The sequence below is a fragment of the Cygnus atratus genome, chromosome 3 (assembly GCF_013377495.2).
Source record: "Cygnus atratus isolate AKBS03 ecotype Queensland, Australia chromosome 3, CAtr_DNAZoo_HiC_assembly, whole genome shotgun sequence".
In the NCBI taxonomy this organism is placed as follows: Eukaryota; Metazoa; Chordata; class Aves; order Anseriformes; family Anatidae; genus Cygnus; species Cygnus atratus.
In genome coordinates, this window is record NC_066364.1 from 105,471,537 (window position 1) to 105,493,890 (window position 22,354).

Genomic DNA, 22,354 nt, shown 5'->3' on the forward strand with positions numbered 1-22,354 from the left:
TTGACTATGCCTTCTGAAGAGCTTGTAGCTGTCCATCACAGTACTCCAGTCGTGGGAGTGATCCCACCATGTTTCAGTTATTGCAACTAGGTCGTAGTTTGCCTGTCGCACAATCGCTTCCAGCTCCTCCTGTTTGTTTCCCATGCTGCATGCATGGGTGTAGAAGCACTTCAGATGAGACACCTGCCTCACCCCCAGCTTCAGCATTGTTCCCCCAGGCACTTCTCTGATGAGCCCTGTTTTATCCCCTTCCCCTGTCATAGCTAGTTTAAAGCTCTCTTGATGAGTCCTGCTAGCTCCTGCGCTAGGATTTGTTTCCCCTTTGAGACAGGTGAGTTCCATCCATCAACAAAAGGCCAGGGGTCAAGTAAACTGCCCCATGGTCAAAAAAACCAAAGTTCCTGTCTTGACACCAGCCTCTCAGCCAAGTATTCATCACCTGTGCTTTCATAGCCCGCTCTGTGTCCTTCACCTTCCCAGAAGGAACAGAACAAAACACGACTTGAGCTCCCGCTCCTTGAACTATTCACCCTAAACCCCTGAAATCTCTCTTCACAGTTTGCAGGCTTCTCTGAGAGATTTCATCACTGCCCGCCTGAACTATGAGCGATGGGTAATAATAAGCAGGGTGAACCAGCTCCGGGAGTTTTCTATTTATGTCCCTGACCCAGGCCCCAGGTAGGCAGCACACTCCCCTACGGCTGGGGTCTGGTCTGCAAATGGGGCCCTCCGTTCCTCTGAGAAGGGAATCGCCTACCACAACCACGTTTCTTTCTTTCCTGGCAGAGGCAGTCTGAACATGCGGAGTCAACTGCCTCATCCTTGGTAACCTCTTTGGGGAACCTTCCCGTGTCTCCCCACTGACCTCCCCTTCAATGTCCAACGTTACAAACCTGTTGCTTAGGGGGACCTGGGGATGTGAGGGAAGCAGAGGGGGGGTTTGCACACGATGCTGAGCAGGGACCCTCTCCCAACCTTCCCCATCTCTCAGGTTGCCCCCCCACCCAACAGGGACAGGGCAGGGGGTCCACCACCAACTGTGGGGTATCTCCCTGGTGCCTTTCCCTCTGGCACACCAGGGAGCTACTCCACCAGTTGATCTCCCGTTCACAGTCCCTGACGGCCCTCAGTCTCTCAACATCCTCTTTCAGCCCTGCCACCCTGCTGAGCAGACCTTCCACATGCTTGCACCTCACACAGGTGCAATACCTGCCTCCCCCCTGCCTCCCCCGGCAGCAGCAGGCTCTGGCACTCCCTGCAGCCAGAGACCTGCACAGCCACGGCTCTGGACAGCCCCTCCCTTTGGGTTGCCACTGTCTTTTTGGGCAAGAGACCTGGGGGAGACCACGGCAAAGAGTGCTGTCACACAGACTGCCAGCAGATAGGGTGGACTCGAAAGGGAGGAGGAACAGAACCCTGTGCCCCACCACACAAGCTCCCACAGCCACCACCGCAGCACGCTGCAGGCAGTTGTAACGTGCTGGGCGCCCCTCCCCGTGCCTGGGGGGCACCATGCCGCGCTGCGCTGCCCACCTGGGGGCTTTTTCTAGGCAGAGGATGGGGGCACAGCCACCGTTGCCCTGGCAGTGCCCGCTCCCGTCGGCCTCTCTTGTGAGAGCCGGTGGGTGCGGCTGTGCCGGCTCCAAGGCAGCCGGCCTCGACTACTGCAAGCTCTGTGACACCACACAGCTTGGTGTCATCCGCAAACATGCAGAGGGTGCACTCAATCCCACTGTCCATGTTGCTGACAAAGATGTTAAACAGCTGTGGTCCCAATACTGACTCCTGAGGAATGCCACTTGTCACTGGTCTCCACTTGGACACTGAGCTGCTGACCACAGCTCTTTCCATCCATCATAACCATGTATCTCCAATTTAGAGACAAAAATACCATGTAGGATGGTGTCAAGTGTTTTGCACAAACCCAGGTAAATGCCATCAGTTGCTCTTCCCTTCTCCACCAATGCTGTAACCCCATCATAGAAGGCCACCAGATTTGTCAGGCATGAGCTGCCCTTAGCGAAACCATGTTGGCTGTCACCAGTACCTTCCTGTTTTCCATGTGCCTTGGCACAGTATACAGGAGTACCTGCTCTGTGATCTTGCCAGGCACAGATGTGAGACCGACTGGCCTGTAGTTCCCCAGGTCTTCCTTTTTTCCCTTTTGAGAAATGGGGGTTATGTTTCCCCTCTTCCAGTCAATGGGAACTTCACCAGACTGCCACAACTTCAGACTTCTTACAGTTCCTTAAGACTCCTGATACTTAGAACTGATCATTATGTAGTATTGAAGATAAAGTTTCCACAAAACCAGACCTTTTCTGGGCAATACTTTAACTTTATTGACGTTCAAAAATAACTTGAATTCTGCTTTCATACTAGCTAATGTAGTGCACTAATATGTAGTATATAGGAAGCAGCCATATTGACTATTGGATTTCAACCTCTAACAGTATATACAAGTATCTCTTATGGCTACAGGCTGAAACTTTCCTAGATTTAATATTAAGTGTGGTTTGAGTTTGCTACTGATAGTATAAAAAAAACTTTCTTAAAACTTTATTAAGGGGTAGGCTCTGGAAATATAACTCAACAGTTGTTTTAAAAATTATATATATATATTTTTTTTTGCTTGGCAATTTTTCCTATCAGCCATCACAAAATAAATATTTTGCGTAGCTACTTTTATTTCAGTAAATAATTTAACACTAAGAATTTGTGTTCTTCACATTGAATAATTCACTTCCTACAAAACTCAACACATCAGAAATTCAGGTGAGACAGAATGGCAAAAAAAACAGTATAAGTGAAAATGTTTGTCTATTAAACATGCATTAACAGAAGAATAAGATAATAGAAAAGATAAAGCTCATCCCTGCTTTCACTAAAAGAGTTCAGAGGAATCAACACAGTATGATACAAATTCTCAGGTTTTCCCCTCTTGTTCATTTCTTGTGTAGTAAAGCTTTACTTCTGGAGATGTCACACTTTGAAAGCTTTCAGGATTAATCTCTAGTTGTATATCTATGCACCTTCATGAATTGCATGTAAATTAATCTATAAAGCAAGATACCACAGTTCATTAAACCAATAGTGTGAGATTATTACTTCACACTACTAAAGCTATCTGCAGCCTAAAACCAATAATATTCCAATGCTACTATTACTGAGAATAGATGAGCATTTCATGAGTTGAGCACAACAGAAAATGCAATTCTATTTCTTTTCTTTTCTTTTTCAATAGATGACCAGTGCATACAGAGAGGAATATACTTGTATATTTATTATTACAGTGCTAACCATAGTTTTTGGAACTAAAATTTAAGTATTAACTTTTGTGCATATTTTCTTCAGAACTTTAATTTGATTTTTAATTGTATTCCTGAAAAAGGCCCCTTTTTTTTTTTTTCTTTTTTTTTTTTTCCACAACTTTCCTGACTTTCATTTTTCATGGCTGGAAAATAGCCAATTTATATAAAATACATTAACTGACATAAACAAAGATAGTGAAGAAAAGCGTGAGGGAGTGGAATGCACCAGAAATTCCTTCTGATCTCTGGATAAGCTTCAAATTTGCTGGAGTATCTTCAAACTTTATTTGAGAGCAGATAGATACTCTTTAATCCCACAACTCTTCTTATTTATACTAGGAGTCATTACCTAGAGTTATCCCCTTTCATTTAGACAAGGAAGATCATTTCTTCTCTTCATTTTTTCTAAGGACAAAAATAAACCCTATGCTACAGTGTTTCTCACTGGATTGTATATTGTGTGCCAGAGGAATCACCCGGAAGGCAAAACCCTCAGAGCTGCATACACAAACCATGATAATAATAGTGCTGGTCTGTTACATCGTAAGCTCTGACTGAGAAGAGTTCAGTGGGCTTTATCTATCTATCTATCTATCTATCTATCTATCTATCTAATTTATCTGTTTTTACAGGTAATGCTGAACCTCACTGATACCTACAGGGGCTATCCTATTCACACCTCTCTTTTCTGATTTAGAGATGATTTTTGCATTGAGGAATATGTGAAATTAACACAGAAGTGATTTGCTAGTTAATAAACGAACCCAGGTTGTCAATGTAGTCATTACTGGAATCACAGTTATGAAAAAAAAAAAAAAAAGTAGAGAACACCATGAGTCACACACAACTGTTGGTGAAAGAAATGCTGCCAAATTCTTCTGTAATAACTTTTTTTTTTTATCACAAGTATCTACATTTCTTAAGAATAAGATCTTTGCTAATGCTAAAATAAAGAAATGTAAAATAAAAATTGAAGATGTTGTTCTAAATACTTATTTTCTGAATAAGTAACAGAAGTAACATTATCTGGCAGTACTGACATTGCTGACAGGTCACTCCTTAAACTGTTCTCCTTTTCTGAGTTGTGTCCCAACCCAAGAATTCTTACAGGATATGTCCTGATGGGCAAAACCAATTTGTTTAATTTAAGGACTACCACTGCCTTGCAGCAATAGTAGAAAGGGAATTATTAGCCACATGGCACTTATAAATCCAACACTCTCCAAAAGTGGACTTTCTCTCTCTTCTTGTACAGTTGTATTCAACTGTACTTCCAGCCATTCTCTTTATTTCTTTTCTTTCATTATAAAAGTTTTTTCTGTCTTGTTTCTAATGTTATATTGTACAAAATCACTATTATTTCTAGGAACAAGAGTGCTTCTGCACTGTACTAGAAAGTGATAGTCCTGGCATAACATGTTGGGTTCTGAAAGCACAACATGCATCTCTGACATTCCTTTATATGACATACAAAAATACAAAGGAGTATCTGGCTGTGGTAAGGCTGAAGTGTCAGGCAAGCTTTTCTCTAAATATGCTATTTCAGAATGATCAACCGTGTAACAGCTTCTTCCCTGAGGCAGGCAAAGAGGATTGAAGATTGCAGACTGAGAAATACTAAAGGGAAAGCATAATCTCAAAAGAAAAAAAAAGTGCTTGCTTTCTTCAAGTTCTGCACAAAGCAGATGATTTAGTGTTACAAGATCAATTAAAATTGCTTTGTAGTGCCTTCTTTAGTTGCACAATTAATTACCGGGTGGGTGTCAATACGAGAAGACCTAGCTTATGGTATTTTTGAGTCAGCTGAAAGGTGCAAGTAAATCACTCTCACACAACCTGAATACACACCGATTTAAACACAATAAAGAGGTAACACCCCAATTTTGAATCAACTGATGTTGTCTCAAATGCAAATGCCATATAGGTACCTAGATCCCAGATGCCTTTGAGAGTCAATGAATATACGAGCCTATTTGTCTTTAATGGCCTTTTCCCCCCTCTGACATACAAAAACACCTACCACTTACTTTGTGCAATAGGCAGAGCAGGATGGTGGCTTGGTTTTCAGATGTGGAGTTTCAACACTTTGAAAAGGGAATTGGGCATAGAAGCAGAAAGGAGAGGGAATTGCTTCTACAGTCAGAGTGGGTTAACTTCTCTATCCTTACCTACAAGCAACACCACTATGAAAAACACTCAAACAAAAAAAAAAAAAAAAAAAAAAAAAAAAAAAGAGTTCCATTAAACTTACCACTATTGAAAAAGGTCTAATAAAATTAGGACGGATTTTTATGTTCAGAACAGATTATCTGACTAGGAAAAGAAAAAAAAAAAAAAGGACTATAATGGACTATCACACACTTTCTAAAGGCTTGGAGCACTATGAATGCCAGAGCTGGAAAGCCAGGTTCAACCGTCCTGGTGTGAATGAGGACAAAGATTTGAACCTCAGGCCTTGCACAGAATAAATGCATATTCTAAAGAGCAGATTGGTGATTCTAGAGTCTCTCATCGTTTTTATTTTTGGTCACTAAATGTTCACTTTTTGTTCCATATTAAAAAAAAAGTTTTAAAAATTAAAACAAGTTGATGAACTATAACTGTACTTTTATGAATAAATAAAAAAGCCTGCTGTGATCATAACCCAAGTTATAAACTGAAGGACAGTTGACATAGACTTAGATGATACATCCACACAGCTTCTGCAGAACATACGCTCCAGCATATGGCTTTTCACATCTCCCTTTACAGTAGAGAGCACTTGCACTTGCTGCACATTCACAGGACTGTTTGGTGCTAGAACCAAGCATTACTGAATTTTGTCTACCACTTGCAAGGCATTTGAAGGAAGACATGAAAATGTAAGCTTAGTGCTTTATATCTACCTATTCACTCATTGAGTCCGTTCTGTAGTTTCAGTATTGATTTGTGGCCGAATTCCTTTTCTTTTGATGTGTTTTTTGTTCATTTTGTTTGTATGTATGTCTTTTTGTTTTTGAAGAAAAGTGGACTTTTCAAATATTTTTCCTACTGGAATAATGAATTCTATCACTTCTAGACTCTCTTTCATAAAAGAAGGGAAAGGGTGGCTAGTTTACTAGCCCAGGTTTTCCTGAGTTATCTGTCCTTTCAAACGCTTTGGGCAAGAGGCAGTTGTATGAAGTGACAGGTGGCTCCTTCTGTCTTCCACAGTCCCTGTACTGATAACCAAGCAAGTCAAAGGTAAGAAAATAATTTATGGATTAGGAAGTTTCTCCTTCAGGAAGGAAAAGAGAATCTGATCTTTTCAGCCCAATTCTACATTGCCTTTAGCATCTTTTCTGAATACCTTTTTAAAGGTATTAAAAAAAAAAAAAGAGAGAAATCACAAGCATTGAAATGTTAACACTGTTTGTTTGTTTGTTTGTTTTCAGTCATCGCTATTGGCACATAGGACATAATGTAGTTATCTGTCTAGAGAATTGAACTTTGAAAATACTTCCTTCCTTGGCTGCTATTGCTTATTCTTTTTACCCATTGTAGTACTGGCCCCCAGTCCACACAGAAGAAAAGACAGTGAAGACTTAGACAGATGACTAAGAAGGAGCTTGTGGGGTTGGTAGGTGCAGCAAGAAAATTTTCTCTTGTTACTAATTTCTACAGCAGTCCACACTGGAGATAGACCTGCTGCTTTACCTTTCTCCAAGTCTCCCAATCGCATCATGCAGTTCATATATCTGCATCTAAGATTTTCCGCAATTGGTATGATTATGCATCTGTCTAGAAAGTTCTTCTTATGCTCTTGCTATGTTACACACTATTTTACATGTCAGGCTCTGCCTGACGTGCACTTCTGCACTTCAGCTCCTAGTGCTCACTTTTCACTCCTATTACGCTTTTTGGTTCTATTTAATTTAGCTCAATTCTTATGCAAACATGCCAGATTAAAAAAACAAAACAAAACAAAAAAAAAACTGTACGATAGAAAAGAGGTGGAGGTGGAGGGCAACAACAATGCAACAATGGCCTTAGCAGCTGAGTTTTTGATAGACAAAAGCAGATACACAAAAGGTACATGATTATGTCTGAACATTTCCCCAAATTTCTCCACGTTAAAATCCACCATTTCCCTAGAAAACATCACCCCCTTTCTCAAATTACCTGTAATATCAAACACAAAACAGTTACACAGAAACATTTTGCATTTTCTCAACAGTAACAATTCTGATTCACAGTCATTTTATTTTGCTTTGTCCCAACCTCTACCCCCTCACACTCCTTTTTTTTTTTTAATTTTCTTTTTCAAAAGACTAGATGGAGGGCACTGGGACTGAAAAAAAGATTAAACAGATTTAAAACTGAAACAGTCTGCTTGTCCAATGGACTGTGAGGAAAGTTGGTGATGCATGTGAAACAGTAAATAATTAAATCTAATTGCCATATAAATGTGCGTGGTAATCCATCTCCCACAGAACTGATGCTATATTAATTACATCATATATGAGGGAGATGGTTGTGGTAGAAAGGTGAGGCATTCAAGCACATCAAATGTCCTTCATTTCTTTCCTGTTCTGACCATTTTTGTATATTGAATGCATCTGAAAAATGGATAAATTTAATGAGGTGGGAATTTCCATGCCATAATGTATTGGGATTTCCCCTCCTACAATTACCTTTCTGAAATCATTTATTCACTCTCTATTTCAACAGCCAATACATGCTCTTAGGCAGAGTTTGTTTTCAAAATAGTGAAGGATTCTTCCTTCCAACAGGTAGCCTGGACCTCAGGGATCAGCAGCATCTACAAAACTCTTCCCTTAGCTATTACTTCAGGCAAGATTCTCCACATAAAGCTACAAGGAAGCCAACAGAGGTTAAATATGGTCTCACTTTGAAGGTAGGTTTGCAGAGGTAAATATTTTATATTATATTACCATCCTCTTGATCCAGACAATTACCTCCAGACTCTGAGGATATTGCACGAGGCAGTTTTGTGTTGTTTTTTTTTTTTTTTTCCAACGATGGTCAGAATTCCCAAATTTATGGGGACCATACCATACCTATGGTAGCACATTCTGAATACAAGTTTAGGGCAGGGAGGATACCAGGATTCAACAAATGTGCCCCAGAGAGACCCGGTATAGTACCTGTGAATGCAGCTGGGGGACAGACAAAATTATCATTTCATCTGAGTTGAGACCATGATCTGATTACAACTTGCAGATAACAAAGGTGTCTTCCCACTTTGTCAGTGGGATGTATTTAAGATAAATATCTAGATTTTTACGCATGTTTTACGATTATGTATGTTTCCTATATTAGCCTTAGCATAACTTTTACTTCATATTCCAGAATGGCTTGAAAGAAACTCCACAACCACCTATGGTATTACATTCATGCTGAACAGCTGTAGGAACATAGACACATCTATATATATATGTTTGTAAGAAACAGGAAGAAGTGGCAGAAAGCAAAAAGTTTATCTAACCATGGGGTAACCTGAGAGACTACTGCAATGCTTTTGACCTCACAGAGCTCATCATAAACACCAGAGTATTATTATTATTATTATTAATTTAAATTATTTATTTAATCCAGAAGTACTGCAGTAGAATTTTCATTTCTTCCAGTTTTATAATCTTGGAAATTTGGATACAATTTCTGAAAGTTTAGAATTATCAAAATTATTTACATAGCCTGGTAGAGAGCATAGCTGTTTTGAAGCAATATATGACAAGTTCCAAAGAAAGGCAGACAAAGGAATTTGCATTAGACCAAGTTGTCCAATTACCTATTGTTAATCTGCCTGTATATATTTGCAACACAGGAAGTCTAAAAGAACAGCTCTCAGTTTTAAGTTCCATATTTTTCCCTCTGTACAGAGGCTGCTTTTTCAAACTATCAGGAAGACAGCAGCTGTATTCACTGTTGTCTATTCCAACAAGTCACATTAGGAAGATCTATTTACTGGTGACAGTATTTGGTATTTTGTATTTGAAACAGAATGTTTTTCTACATGAGGAGATCACAGCCCACTGGCAAGGTCGTTACAATTAACTCATGCATGCTTATTTGAGAAATTAAAGCACTAGTATTAGTTCATTTAGTTCATTTGTTCATTTAAACAAATTTGGGCTTATATATAAAATACTTTTCTGTGCTTTTTCATAAAGCTTTGTTTCTTAGTTAATAAAAATATAAAGAACCATTGCCATTGAGAGAGGCCTTGTAATACACAAAGTAACATAAAATGCAGCAACAGTAAGAATGGGCTCGATATAGAACAATAGGGACAAATATTACCTAAAATTGAAATTATTTCAAATTCCGTCACCGGAATAAGAAACCTGCTTTATGATCAAGACTAATTGAGCTCAGTTTTGCATGGCTTGAATAACCTACTTTGACAGGCAAATGAAACATCAAATGAATTTAATCACTATTATCAATCATCAATGCATAAACCAGCCTAATAGATCTATTGATAATTTAGTAAATTACATAAAAAGTTTTTAAAGATGAATTAACTGCTGAGTGAGTCTTTACATATGTGGAAATATAATTCAGTGAGTTTATGAAACCACTGTGTTTATACCAGAAATTAATGTGATTACTTTCCTTTGAGAGGCTTCAGAACAGGCTGTTTTTACATTACTGGACAAAAGGTCAAACGAAAAGGCAAATTTGTATAGCAATACCAGCCATATCTCACAAAGGCGTAGAGGAAGGTGGAGGCCAGTGAAAGGCTACAGAAGTAAAGTAACACAGAAAACAATAGATCTAGACAGGATTTTTAAATATAAGGATTTTTAAATATAAAGTTGATTCTAACTTAGGTTGTAATATGAATAGCCTTGGGGGGGGGGGGGGGAATACAGTGATACAGTAGCACAGAAATAACATTGTTTAAAATGGATGCTAGAAAAAAATGACATTTGGGAAAGCCATGTGAAAGAGAATAACAAAGTGTGAAACGCTGGAAGTATGGATGCCAGTTCAGAAAAGCAGGTCTTAAAAATGTATGAAATGCTGTACAGGCAGTAAAAATCAAACCAAAACTGTAGAGTTGGGAAGAAATTTTCTGTGATGATAATTTTTGTTTTGAAAGAAAATACAGATAGCCCAAAATCTGACTTCAGATGACTGCAGTTCATCCTGGATGATACAGTATAGCTAAAAAGTTTGGAATAGGATGGGATACAGATGTACTGAAACTACAAATTTCCTAGAAAAGTGTGGAATATTTTACCTTTTCATCCCAACTTATAAACAAATGAAATGTTTAAATATCTGAATTTTCACTGGGATACTAATTATGGGTAGATTTCTGTAGTTGTTGTGTTTGTTTGCTTGCTTGCTTGTTTGTTTTTGTATGTTTGCAATTTAAATGAAGTGGGTGAAAAGTTACTATCTCAAAATGGTGCCCATATGTATAGGAGAGAAGCAAAATGAAGATTAAACCCTAGTAGGTAAGGGTATACAAAGTTATGCTTGAGGATGTTCCTCTTGCTCCTCGAAAGCAGCTTGTGTGTCTTCCAAAAAAAAAAAAAATATACTGACAAAACTTCAGTCTCCCACAACACAGGAAGAAAGTGTGGAGACAGAAGAGACATTCCAAATGTTGTAATACCTACATAGCCTGAATGAAGGAGATGACTTTCATTTGGCAATAGTGAGGAACAAGAACATGAGTCAAATTCCACCTTCACTTGCCTTTGTTTGCCCCTTTCAGGCTATTTAGACTGTAACAGCACAACATCAAAGTACAGTGAGGAGAATTTTCTTCACCCAACTATTTTGTTCTGTGAAGACCTTGAATTATAGCCAAACTAACCAGTTAAGCTATACTGAAAGCAGAACAGGTAAACTGCTCGTGAAATACATAAAAGCAAATTTGCTGTGTAAGTGCATGTTGGCAAGCTTGAACTGCATTGCCTTTCCTGTTAAATCTCATTTGTCTTCATAGGTTATCTGCTGGAACTGCACCTGAGTACATTTTGCTAATTTTCTCTGCTCAGAAAAACACGGTTCTTGGAATCCAAACACAGAACTATTTTCACTCTTTTATTTGTCTCTAATTTATCATTTATCTATCAAATAACTGCAGTAATTAAGCTGGAGAATGTAGTGCATGTGTTTCCACAAGTACTCAAGATCAGTCCACTGAAATTGTGTCAGATGTTATGAAGGAAACGCATCTCTGTAATAATCGACTTTGTATGTTAAATAGCCAAATCGCACACCCAGAAAGAAATGTATAGTGGAAATTTTCTCACATGCTTTTGAGACAACTGTCTTCTTCCCCAGACAACTGGCATCCTGTGCAAGCTCTACAACACAATCTGTCTTTGCACTGAATTCACTATATATATGTATATATATATGTATATATATATATATATGGCATTTATGTGATTATTCTTTCCAGGATCATCTTGGATTTCAGCATCTAAAATCTGGTAACTTTCCAATTACTGAGAAAGGATGCAGATATTCTGTATTGCCTGTACACATTTATATATATATTTTTTTCACCTAATACTAACTTTAGTTAAACAGAATGATTGATATCACTAGCAGGAAGTAAAATTTTAATTTTTATTTGTTGCTAGTGCTAAAATAATACAGGACAATCAATTAACAATGTCTGCTCTTGTTGGTAAAGTCAAGTGTATGGGGTAAGTGTTTACAGCATAACAGAGATATGTCACCATAAGAAAAAATGACATAAAATAGAAAAAAAGAAAAAGCTACAGGAAAGCATTTCAACTGAATGCAGAAGAAGAAGAAACAATAATGAAAGGTAATTTTTTCTCCTTTCTAGCCTGCTGGCTAAAATGCATGTTTGAACTTCCTCCAGAAAAACAAAGTTCTCATGATAAATGCTGTGACATATTTAAAGAAGCTGACTGCACAAAATATAATAGAATACATTAAAAAAGTAAAATGAAACATACCACTATTAAAAGACAGAGGTTGAGGACCTATGTATGCTAGCCCAGTTTGAGGAAGATGTTTACTATATATCACTGTTTGAAAATGTCAGGTTTGTTATTCTTTTACTAGCCATATTTCCTGGGTGGTGAATTACAGAAAATCAGCATCTAATACAATTCACCTTCCTCACTTCAATTCTCAGTGTGTTTTTTCATGCTCTTCAGGTTTTTTTGTTGTTGTTGTTGTTGTTTTTTTCAACTGGAATTCAAGGTTATAAAATGCACCAGCTATGAATACAGTTTTACTTCAAAAGGGTAAAGCAAAAGTAGAATTTTCAAAGTGAAGAAAACAAAGGAATGTTAGATTTTGTAGGTTATCCTAGCTGGTGAGCTGGCTCTATGAAGGCAAGGCACAAAGCAGCACATTTCATGAAATAACAGTGCCCTCTAGTGTCTTTATTAAGCACATTGTACAAACTTTTAAGCAAAGGAAAGCAACATACCAACACATAACTTCAGTTTGAAAAAGATGTAGAATAAAATGGCTGTGGTACCTTACTTATCAGTTCTAATCAGGATTATTTTTTCCACTCATGTCTAATTAATATACTGAAAAAAAATACAGTGCATATGTATAAACAGAAACAGTACTTAACGTTGCAAAAAATGGGGAAGAAATAAGGTGTACACTTTCTCTACAATACCAAAAATCTCTCTGAAGTATCACACTGCCTCAAGAAACATCGACTATGTTTACAGGAAGGCAAAAATGAGAAAGAATGTGGCACAATTTTCAAGTACAATTTTGAGAATGGAGCAAGAGCCATCCAAAAAGCTTTAATTTATAACCAAGCATTTCTGATAAAAAGGCTCTTACTGAAGACTATGACATATCAAGATACAGTTTTCCTAACAATCTTAATAGCACTTTCAAGTGAAGCAAATATGTAAAATATCAAAAAATCCAGAATAATTACTAAGGTTAGCTCATTATCTGTGACTCAGAGGTAGATAAAAGAAAATTCAGCAAGGAACAAGCTCTTGATGGAATATTAATGTCTACTTTGAACATTCCAGCTTTTGAAATATTAAATTTTCTTTGACTGTTAGAAAATTTTTGTTTTCCTAACAAGAAACTTTTATAAAGCATGTTAAAATATATGATATTTTTTTTCATGTGACCAGAATGTTTTTTCTTATGTTTGATTAAGTAGGCAGTATTTAAAAAGTATACTTATACAGCATTTCAAAATTATGTTTTCCTCTGATGGAAATGAGCTCTTCAGAAGCCCATCCTGACAATTAATTACTATTACTTGTTTTAAAATACATATATGAGCTTGGTTTATCAAAATGGAACTTAAGAATCTATCTGGACCTATAAAATGTAGTTTTAGATCTACAAAACAGTTTATCACATCCTGCAATTGAAATTACAATAGATATTTAAGTGAGTATATGTATATAGTATATAGTTTAATACACAGAGCAACTTGTATTTATAACTGACAATTTCTTTAGAGGACTGCCACATAAGATTGTTTTACCTATCACATATTTTATTATATAAAAATACTGCATCGTATTTAGTTTCCCAATGAAAGGTAAGTTTTGTGTGGAATAATTAACAATGGGAATCAGGACAAAATATTCCCCAAACCTCTTACACAGAAGTCATCAATTCTTCAAAGCCTTTTTAGTTATATTGTACAGCTTGGGCTGTGGTTTCTGCATGCCACTTAACGTAACTTATGTTCACATAAAGTCAAGGTTTTTAAGAGCTCCTTTATTCCCTCAGTCATCTTTTGGTATGATATTTGTCCACTCTGTGTTATTAGATTTTCTACATTTAAAGTTGAACCTACCTGTGCAGAACTACTACTGAATTGGCATTGTCAGGCTAACAAAATCTCATCTTGTGTGAAAATACAAATTATTTTCAAATTTAATATTCTACCTGGTATTACAATACATGCATGACTTGTTCAGGTTATCATTCTGTAATGATCCTCACTGCAGTTTATACAGGAATTACTGTACTTACTTTTCAGATCTAAATTTCTGGCTCCTGCTGTGCTCTGTGTTGTGATTTTTGTGTCAATCTTCACAGTGTGGAGATTGTTGGTATCCCTTGATATCATCACATTATGCCACTGGTTGTCATTCAGAGGTTTATTAGAACTTCCTTTGATGAGATTTGCACCATTTCCCAAGTCAAACACATAGTGCAAATAGCTGTGAAAAGAGGAAAAAAAATGGAAGTTTCCTTTTCTTTACATATCAAGGGGGCACTAATTAATATGTCGTATATTTCTATTTCCTTGTACTTCTCAGTAGTACTGGTAAAACAGGAAGATAACACTGAATGTCAAATGGTCAAGCAACCTCAATTCAGAGAAATCACTGTTCATTTACATGAATTGAGATGAACTCCCAAGTTTCTGGAAATTAATGAGAATTCCTTGTACCAACACATACGTACACACATACATAGAGAACAAGAGGAAGGCTATCATCTAATGCTTCTTTGGGGTAAACATTATAGAAGTTATGCGTATTATTTAATTTCATATTTTTCATGCATCTATCTTCATCTGAAAGAAAAACTCATATGAAGTTTAACATGAGGAAACATTCATCCATCAGATATACCCAGTCAGATAAAGATTTGTATCCTAAACTTTCCCTTGTCTTTCTCCTGACTATATACTTTGTCTAGACTCTTTTTATCATTAAAGTCATCCATACATACCCTTTTACTAATTCAACCACAATGAAATCATTTCCATCACCGCTGTTATAAAGTATCAATCCATCCAGAGAGGTTGTTTTGAACTGGAAAAAAAGGTGCATAGAGGTATATGCTTGTAGCGTGGCCAATGCAACATAACTTGCTTTTGTTTTAAAGGTTACAGGGTCTGCTATGATGTTTCTGAACCCAAATCTTGCATTTAGCTCACAATAATCGATGTCTCCATTTTTACATAAGTCAATGTATGCCATGCCATTAAATGTAAGGCTCTGCAGATGCCCAATGAAATTAGAAGGCACAGAAGACAGGTAGCGCCGTTCAGTTATTATTCCTGTTTCTATGTTGTGGAATTCCAGCCGTGTGTGATCACCAGCCATTTGACCTTCAAACAGTAACAAGAAAATACATGTTAGCATTTGAAATGGGAAGTCAAAAAACACATCACATTACTAAGCGTCTGCAAAAAATTCACACTTTTCAGAATGTTCAGGCCAATCCTTGACTCTGAAGAAGATGTTTCTAAATTCATTCATACTACTGTTAAACATCTGGGAATCTCTCCACCAAGTTTTTTCTGTTTGGATAAGGCCAACAGCAAGCTTTCTAAACTGAAGACCAGTGCCAATAACTGCCAATAAAACTCCACACATTGGCTACAGTTAATCAGATATTTGATTTTACTATAAGCAAGAACAATTAATTAACACAACATTAAGCATACAAGGATGAAATCTAAGAGCTAAAACTACAATGCTAGATTTTCACAAAATAGTGTAAGAGTCAGAGGGGTGTTTCTGCATGTTTTGCTTGAAAGGGCATGATTTGGCAGGAAGAAGGAAAGATTCTTGTTTAAACAGTCCTGAAAATCCCTGTCCTGCAAGGGTAGATAGAACCTTCCTTGAAAGCTTTTTATCATGGGGACAAACATGGGTGAAGGCAGTCACAACCCAAGAGATGAACAAAGCTGAAAGCCTGCAGTAAGGTATATGCCAGTGTCTTTTGTAATCCTGAAAATAGCAAGGGATTCGATTACATCACAGAGGAGAACACAAGCAAGCCTGACAATTACACTTGGGTCCTTCCTTGTTGTGCATAGCCAAAAGTCTAAAATTTGCTGACTGTATACCTAGCCTGAAGAAAAGCATCAATGCTGCCAGGGCACACTCTGTACAGTTCAGTATTTAAGCTATTTATTAAACAACTTATCCAGCAGACCAAAATTTTGTCCACTGGAGAGCTCCCTTTTCTAACAAAACATAGATTTTTTTTCTCCAGGCTCATTTTAAAGAGTCAGGACAGTACAAGGAAAATTCGTCATCACATTGTACAGGTCTGATGACAAAATTCATTTCATTATAAATCAATTTTACAACTTAATCTACCTTTTATAAACTATGGGGTAGATTTACCTGTTCCTTAGGAGTTCTGTGGCTCTCATGTAGTACAAAGAGGGTTAACAGCAAGCTGGAACAAATATTGGCATAAAGCTGCTTTATAATGTTCTTCCAGTTGCAGTGCAAAGTGTTGAAGACCAAGTTCCCTCTGTTCTTTCCTGAATGTACTACTTCAAGAGAAGAGAGTGAGCTCTGACTTGGGCTGGATATGTCTGCAGCAGGCTCAGACTTTCATAGCTTTTATAAGCAAGTGTCTGTGTATATGTGCATGAACAGGACAAGTATTAGGGCAAGATGAATATATTTGGGTTTTGCCCAGCAACATGGAGTCACAAAGTGGTTCAGTCACAGCACTTAGATAGGAATACATATATCACTAAAGTTACAGTGAATAATACCTTAATACCTTCCCCCCCAAAAAAAAGAAAAAAAAAAAAGCTAATAATTTATGATAACTTTTTTTTCAAGCAGGATGCATTCCTTGTAAAATATGACTTCACTGATACCACTAAACACCATCAGCATCTGCAATCAGTAGTCATACAGGCTGAGCAGTGCAAGAAGCTTCTTAATCCCCAAGGACAGTCTTGTTGGTGGCCTTTTTTCCAAACATCAGTTCTAAATATGTTTGTTCCCTCATATATCAGTGAAGGTGGGTTCTTCCTTACAATGACCAGCCAGGGAGATGTCTTGAAAAATGCCAGATCCACAACTTTCCACAAGACCAAGAGTTGTATATTAGATCACAGCCAGAGAGAGCTGAAGTTCATCTTTTAGAGAAGGAACATTACATATTCCAGTCTTATATCACTTCAGAAGGCATTGCGTAAATGTCATGGCAAAAATCCACTAAGCTTTGGCCTGTAGCTCTGTATCCTCTGTACATTCACTAGCTTAAATGTATTTCTTTCTCCAGCACAGTAATAAAAAATGTTCTAGAAATCTGGGCTCACATCCCAAATCTCCTCCTAACATTTTAGTTGTACAAAGTTGCTAGCGGGACTTGAGACTTCACATAATGCTCCACAGTATTTGCAGCTACAACAACGAAGAAAGAAACTCCACTTTGTTCTCACAAGCTGGGCTGTTTTGTGGATGGCTGTGTTGCTGTTGTTGTTTAAACTTGCCAGGTTGGTGCACAAAATGCATTACCTGTTGTAATGTTATGGAACATCATACAAAAGGCCTAGTGAATGTCTTGTCATAATCATAAGCTAGGTATCTTTTCTAACATCCAACTGTAGCAATGTCTTTCATTCGTCTTTTTTTCTCTACAGATTTCTAGGAAATAAAATGATGCACTGCAAGTATTTAAACTCTTCTACGCTGAGCAAAATTTTCAAAACTATCTGCATGACTTCCAATGAAAGCTAGTTATGATTTTGAAAGATTGTTTACCCATGCATAAATTATGCATTTATCAAAGGTAAGTAAGAGTGTTCAATAAGTGGATGAATAGGTGATATTTTATAACATGTAAAAATGGAAACTCAGGCTGAACTACTTAATGGATTCCCTTCCAGCTTAAGCTTTCTTGACCTGTGGTGTTTTTTCTTTTTTTTTTTTTCTTTTTTTTTTTTTTTTTTTTTGTAATGCAGGGGAAACTGAAATTATGGGGAGAAACTCCATTCTTTTTTTTCTCATGCTCTCTGTTATCCAATAATAATGTTTCACAAGAATAACTACCAGGTTATTTTTTAACCATATTTCTGATTGCTGGGACATCTGAAAGGAAGTTCTAAGCAGTTTAAAGCAAGAGAACTCTAATGTGATATGGCAACTCTTTCAGTACCTCATTAGGGAATTCAAAGCTACTACATTTAATTGCATTGTATACATTTGACTGTCTACCAAAGATGGGAGTAAAAATTTAAGTTGGTGAAAATTTTGTTATGTTCTAAAAAAACAGCTGTTTCTATATGGCAACAGAAATGCTCCATAAAGAAAATGTAATATTACTGGGATTAACAGCAGATTTCCCTTGTTATCAGAGTTTCAAGTTTCCTATAGCTCTTTCTCTCACACCAGTTTCCTCCTCACAGATGGAGGCAGCCACAGAATGGTCACACAGCTTCCAGAAGGGAGTTTTGGAAGATTTTTTCCCTCCAAAGTACTGGGACAACTTTCTCCCTTTGGGTGAAGAAAAATCAAAATCTGTGAATTATGCATATGTAGGCAACTTCCAGCTTGAAGACCTGAGAATTATTTTGAGTTAACAGCACAATTTCTGATACATGTACTGACATCTGGAGTGGATACAAGTGTTGTATAAGAAGCTGGATGGACAGACAATACCTTCCCTGGATTAAGAGGCAACCGAAGTGAAAAAACTCACTGGCTTTAACATTTCTTTGCTGCAATCATGACATCTGATTGTAAATACAGTTATCCACAATTTAGAAGGACTAAAAAATAGTGGAGTCCTGCATTCCTTGCTTATTACTTCATTAACTACACTATACGTGACAGAAAACTCTCATTTTCATTTTATTCCTTCATATATATCTTAGATTTCTACAGCTCTATTAAGCAGTTTGGACTCATCCCAAAGGCAAAACCAATCCTTCTTGATGACTTTGTAACCTGTATTGTGTTTTAATGTAAACTCTGCCATAAGGAGCAAAGGAAATACAAATTTGGTTTTAAAGACTATATTTTCTTCAGTTCTAAACAGCTTCCTCTAACTAGAAAGAGTCCCAAAAGTAACTTTAATATTTCAGTCACGAGTTGACGCAGCAAGATGATGATATTTTTGACCTAATTCCTCACATACTATACATATATTTTCATGACAAGAAAATAACAGATTTAGGCCATCAGCTTTCTTGGAACAATGACCCAAAGCATCATCACATACACAGATTAAATCTTTGCTTCACATCTGGAAGATCTATTGGTAATGTATGATCCTAGAAATATTTTTGCAGCTCCAGGAATACCTTCGTAATTATTCTTCTACCAGTGACATGGTATTGAGTGTTCAGTTGGAGTGAAAAAGGACTACAGGACATGCTTTCCTTTTAAAAAACATTAAAATTGTTACCATTTTAACAAACCCTAAAACAAAAGATAGAAGCTATTTAAACATAAAAACAAAGGAAAATACTAAATAGCTAAAACAAAATTAGGCTCAATGTACTGTGCAAGAAATCAAGGCTAGAACTAGGTCTGTTCCTATTAACAATACACATGTAAGAAATATTTAGCAGAAAAAAAATATTCTCTGTTATCATTTTTGAGACATCATAGGAATGTATTTGTAACATCTGCTAGCATTCATACCATTTTTATTCTCACACCAAAACTACCATTCTAGTGTTCAAGAAAAACATGATGCAAGACTTGAAAATGTGATAAAATATCCTTCAAATGTTTTTGAAATTCCCTCTTACATCAACGGCTTAGAGTTTAGTCCTAGTTTAAACTTAGTACATTAGCAAAAGCATTTTACTTGCCTTTTCACTAGTGATGTATCAAATGACTTCTCTCCAATTACTGTATAAAAATATTCATTTAAGTCAGCATGAAGGTTTTCTTAATTTCAATAGCAGTGTTACAGTAATATTAATGTCAAGTGTAATAAATGCACTTGTAGTAGTAGTATTTCAATATGTACAATGTGTATCTTACCCAAGTAAAGTGTCTGTTGCTTTCAGATATAGGCATTTTACTTCTGTCATTTTTTGTTTTGTGTGTTCCCTCCACAACCCCCCTAAGTAACAGGAAGTCACAATGTCATACTACCTGTCATGGCCTGCTGGTCATCCACCATTAACTTTAAACTTTTTCCTCGACGAACCACACGCACTGTGTGCCACTCATTATCATTGAGGTTATAGCCAGCAAAAAGGGTTTCTGGACCTTTGCCTGTAGGATATGCCAAACAGTCATTATGCAATCTTTAAATCAGTTTACATGTGAACCTCACAGAGAGAGAGAGAGAAAGAGACTGGCTGGGCAAAACTCACCAAAAGTCATTATCAAGCAAGAAAATTACCAAGTATAAGCAATTTTCAAAACATAGAGCTACTATTTTAAAACATTTCTCTTGTCTATTTAACTGTATATATGTATAATATATGTAAAATAAATGAATCAGGTTGTCATAAATGGGCACAGTCAACATGGATTTAGTTATACATTTTACAGTCATGAACAAGCCTTTAAGAAATGGGATTACTGTCGCCAGAAGGAAAATTTCAGCATGGATTTTCAACACTGCATTTTGTTCCTTCATTAAAAATAGGTTGGGTGAAAGGTATAAGCAGTAAATGTGCATGTGTGTATGTCAAGTTTTTCTTTATCTACATCAGCCTACGTTTTTTAATTTGGATTCTCAGAAGATTATCTATTACCTTATTGTCTAGATGACTCTTTAATATTCATATTCAGTTCCTTCTAATATGAGCTGACCACCAAATTATACTTTCCTTTTTCATCTCATTTACTTTTTCTTGTAATCTATTTTTGTAAGCAGTTCAACAAGTACTTTTGAAGCAAATATAATTTTATATATGGTAAAATGTACTCACACCAACTGAAGTATGGTCAATAAAAGGATTATGGAAATCATCCTTTGCACTATTGACCAAGAAGAGAAAGAGACAGAGAAATACGGACTGAGAACTCTCTCTGATACGAATCAAAGATTGACCAAGCACTGAAATAATCAATCACAACTTTTGTGCTCATACCTGAGTTATTGACACTATGTGGTAACTGTCCAAAAGTGAAAGCTAATCTGCAATTAATGAATTACCTTTTCACAAGATAGACCTCCCATGCCTTTTCTTTTTTTTTTTTTTTTCCCCTCTCAGTTCCTGTAACTTAATAGAGGCTTATGATTACAAAAAGAAAGAAATACAGTGTAGTAACACTTGACACTAGAACTTCAGCATTGCACCCATTACCTCCACTGTAATTTTCCAGGTGACTATATCCAATATGCCACCGGTTCTGAGACTCTCGCACATTTCTTTTTGGATTCCTTTAACCTTTCACGACCTGGTACACACTAACTGTGATAGACAGGTTGATTAATAGATGGGTATACTATAGAACATTCTGTAAAATCAAAGCCTGTCTGAATTCAGGACTGCATACTGGAAACTGCCTGATGTGGTTGTTCAGTGATTTTGACAGTTTTTGTTTCAAACTTTTTTTTTTTTTTTTCTATCAGCATTTTTTAATTGACATTGATTGCTCTGCCTTTGTATACAATCTTTGAGCCTGTCAAGGTATCTCCTGGAATAAAAACAATAGCTACAGCAAAGACAACAAGGTTCTACTGATACCATGTTGCCTTCTCTCTCTGATTAATCCTCTGTATTTACACAAGAGTAGGGGAAGTATGCAAACACAGCAGAAAGAGATTCATGTGTACTCACTCGTGTCAACTACCTGAATTATTCTGTTCCTTCTACATTAACTTTCTTTGACAAGAGAAAGGACAGTTTTGAACAAAACTTAAGTAAATATTGTTCTTTATTGATACAGTGATATAGATGCAGCGAATAATTCTCTTTAAGAAATTTCTATTATTCTACATTTTATTGGGGTTTTCAAAGGTAGCAAAGGAAGGGGTTTCTAACTACATGTGGAAGACAAGAGAGGGACTTACCAAAAATAATTAATGTCATTGGTAAAATTCTTGGTTAGATAGAATAGGCCTGTGTAGAAACAGATCATTTACTGTTATTTTAAATATGTTAATCCTTCTTCATTTTTTGTTCCAACTCATTTTTTTTTCTACGTTTTAGGAGCTGGACTGCTTAATAATCCTTATTTCACATGGTTCTCTAAAGAGACCTAAAAGCACATGCAATTCTAATTTGCTCTCACATTAACAACCCCCTATAGCATCTTACTCATGTAAAGGAGCCTCAGTGTATACGAATATCAAATCCAACTGAGTTGCTCACATTCATACAGTCAAATACGTCTATTACCTTTTAATGGTTAGGGACTTGTAAACCCTTTTTG

General features: G+C 36.7%; 1 protein-coding gene across 22 annotated transcripts in view; it reads right to left on the minus strand.

Moving 5' to 3' along the window:
• NRXN1 (neurexin 1) overlaps window positions 1–22,354 on the minus strand; it is a 731,365-nt gene that overhangs the window by 371,077 nt on the left and 337,934 nt on the right. For all 22 annotated transcript variants that reach the window (XM_035562244.2, XM_035562216.2, XM_035562225.2 and 19 more), the window contains 3 exons: window positions 20,117–20,239; window positions 14,979–15,360; window positions 14,271–14,461 (listed from right to left, as the gene is read on the minus strand). In XM_035562244.2, coding sequence (XP_035418137.1) covers window positions 14,271–14,461; window positions 14,979–15,360; window positions 20,117–20,239 — 696 coding nt within the window. The remainder of the gene's footprint in view (window positions 1–14,270; window positions 14,462–14,978; window positions 15,361–20,116; window positions 20,240–22,354) is intronic.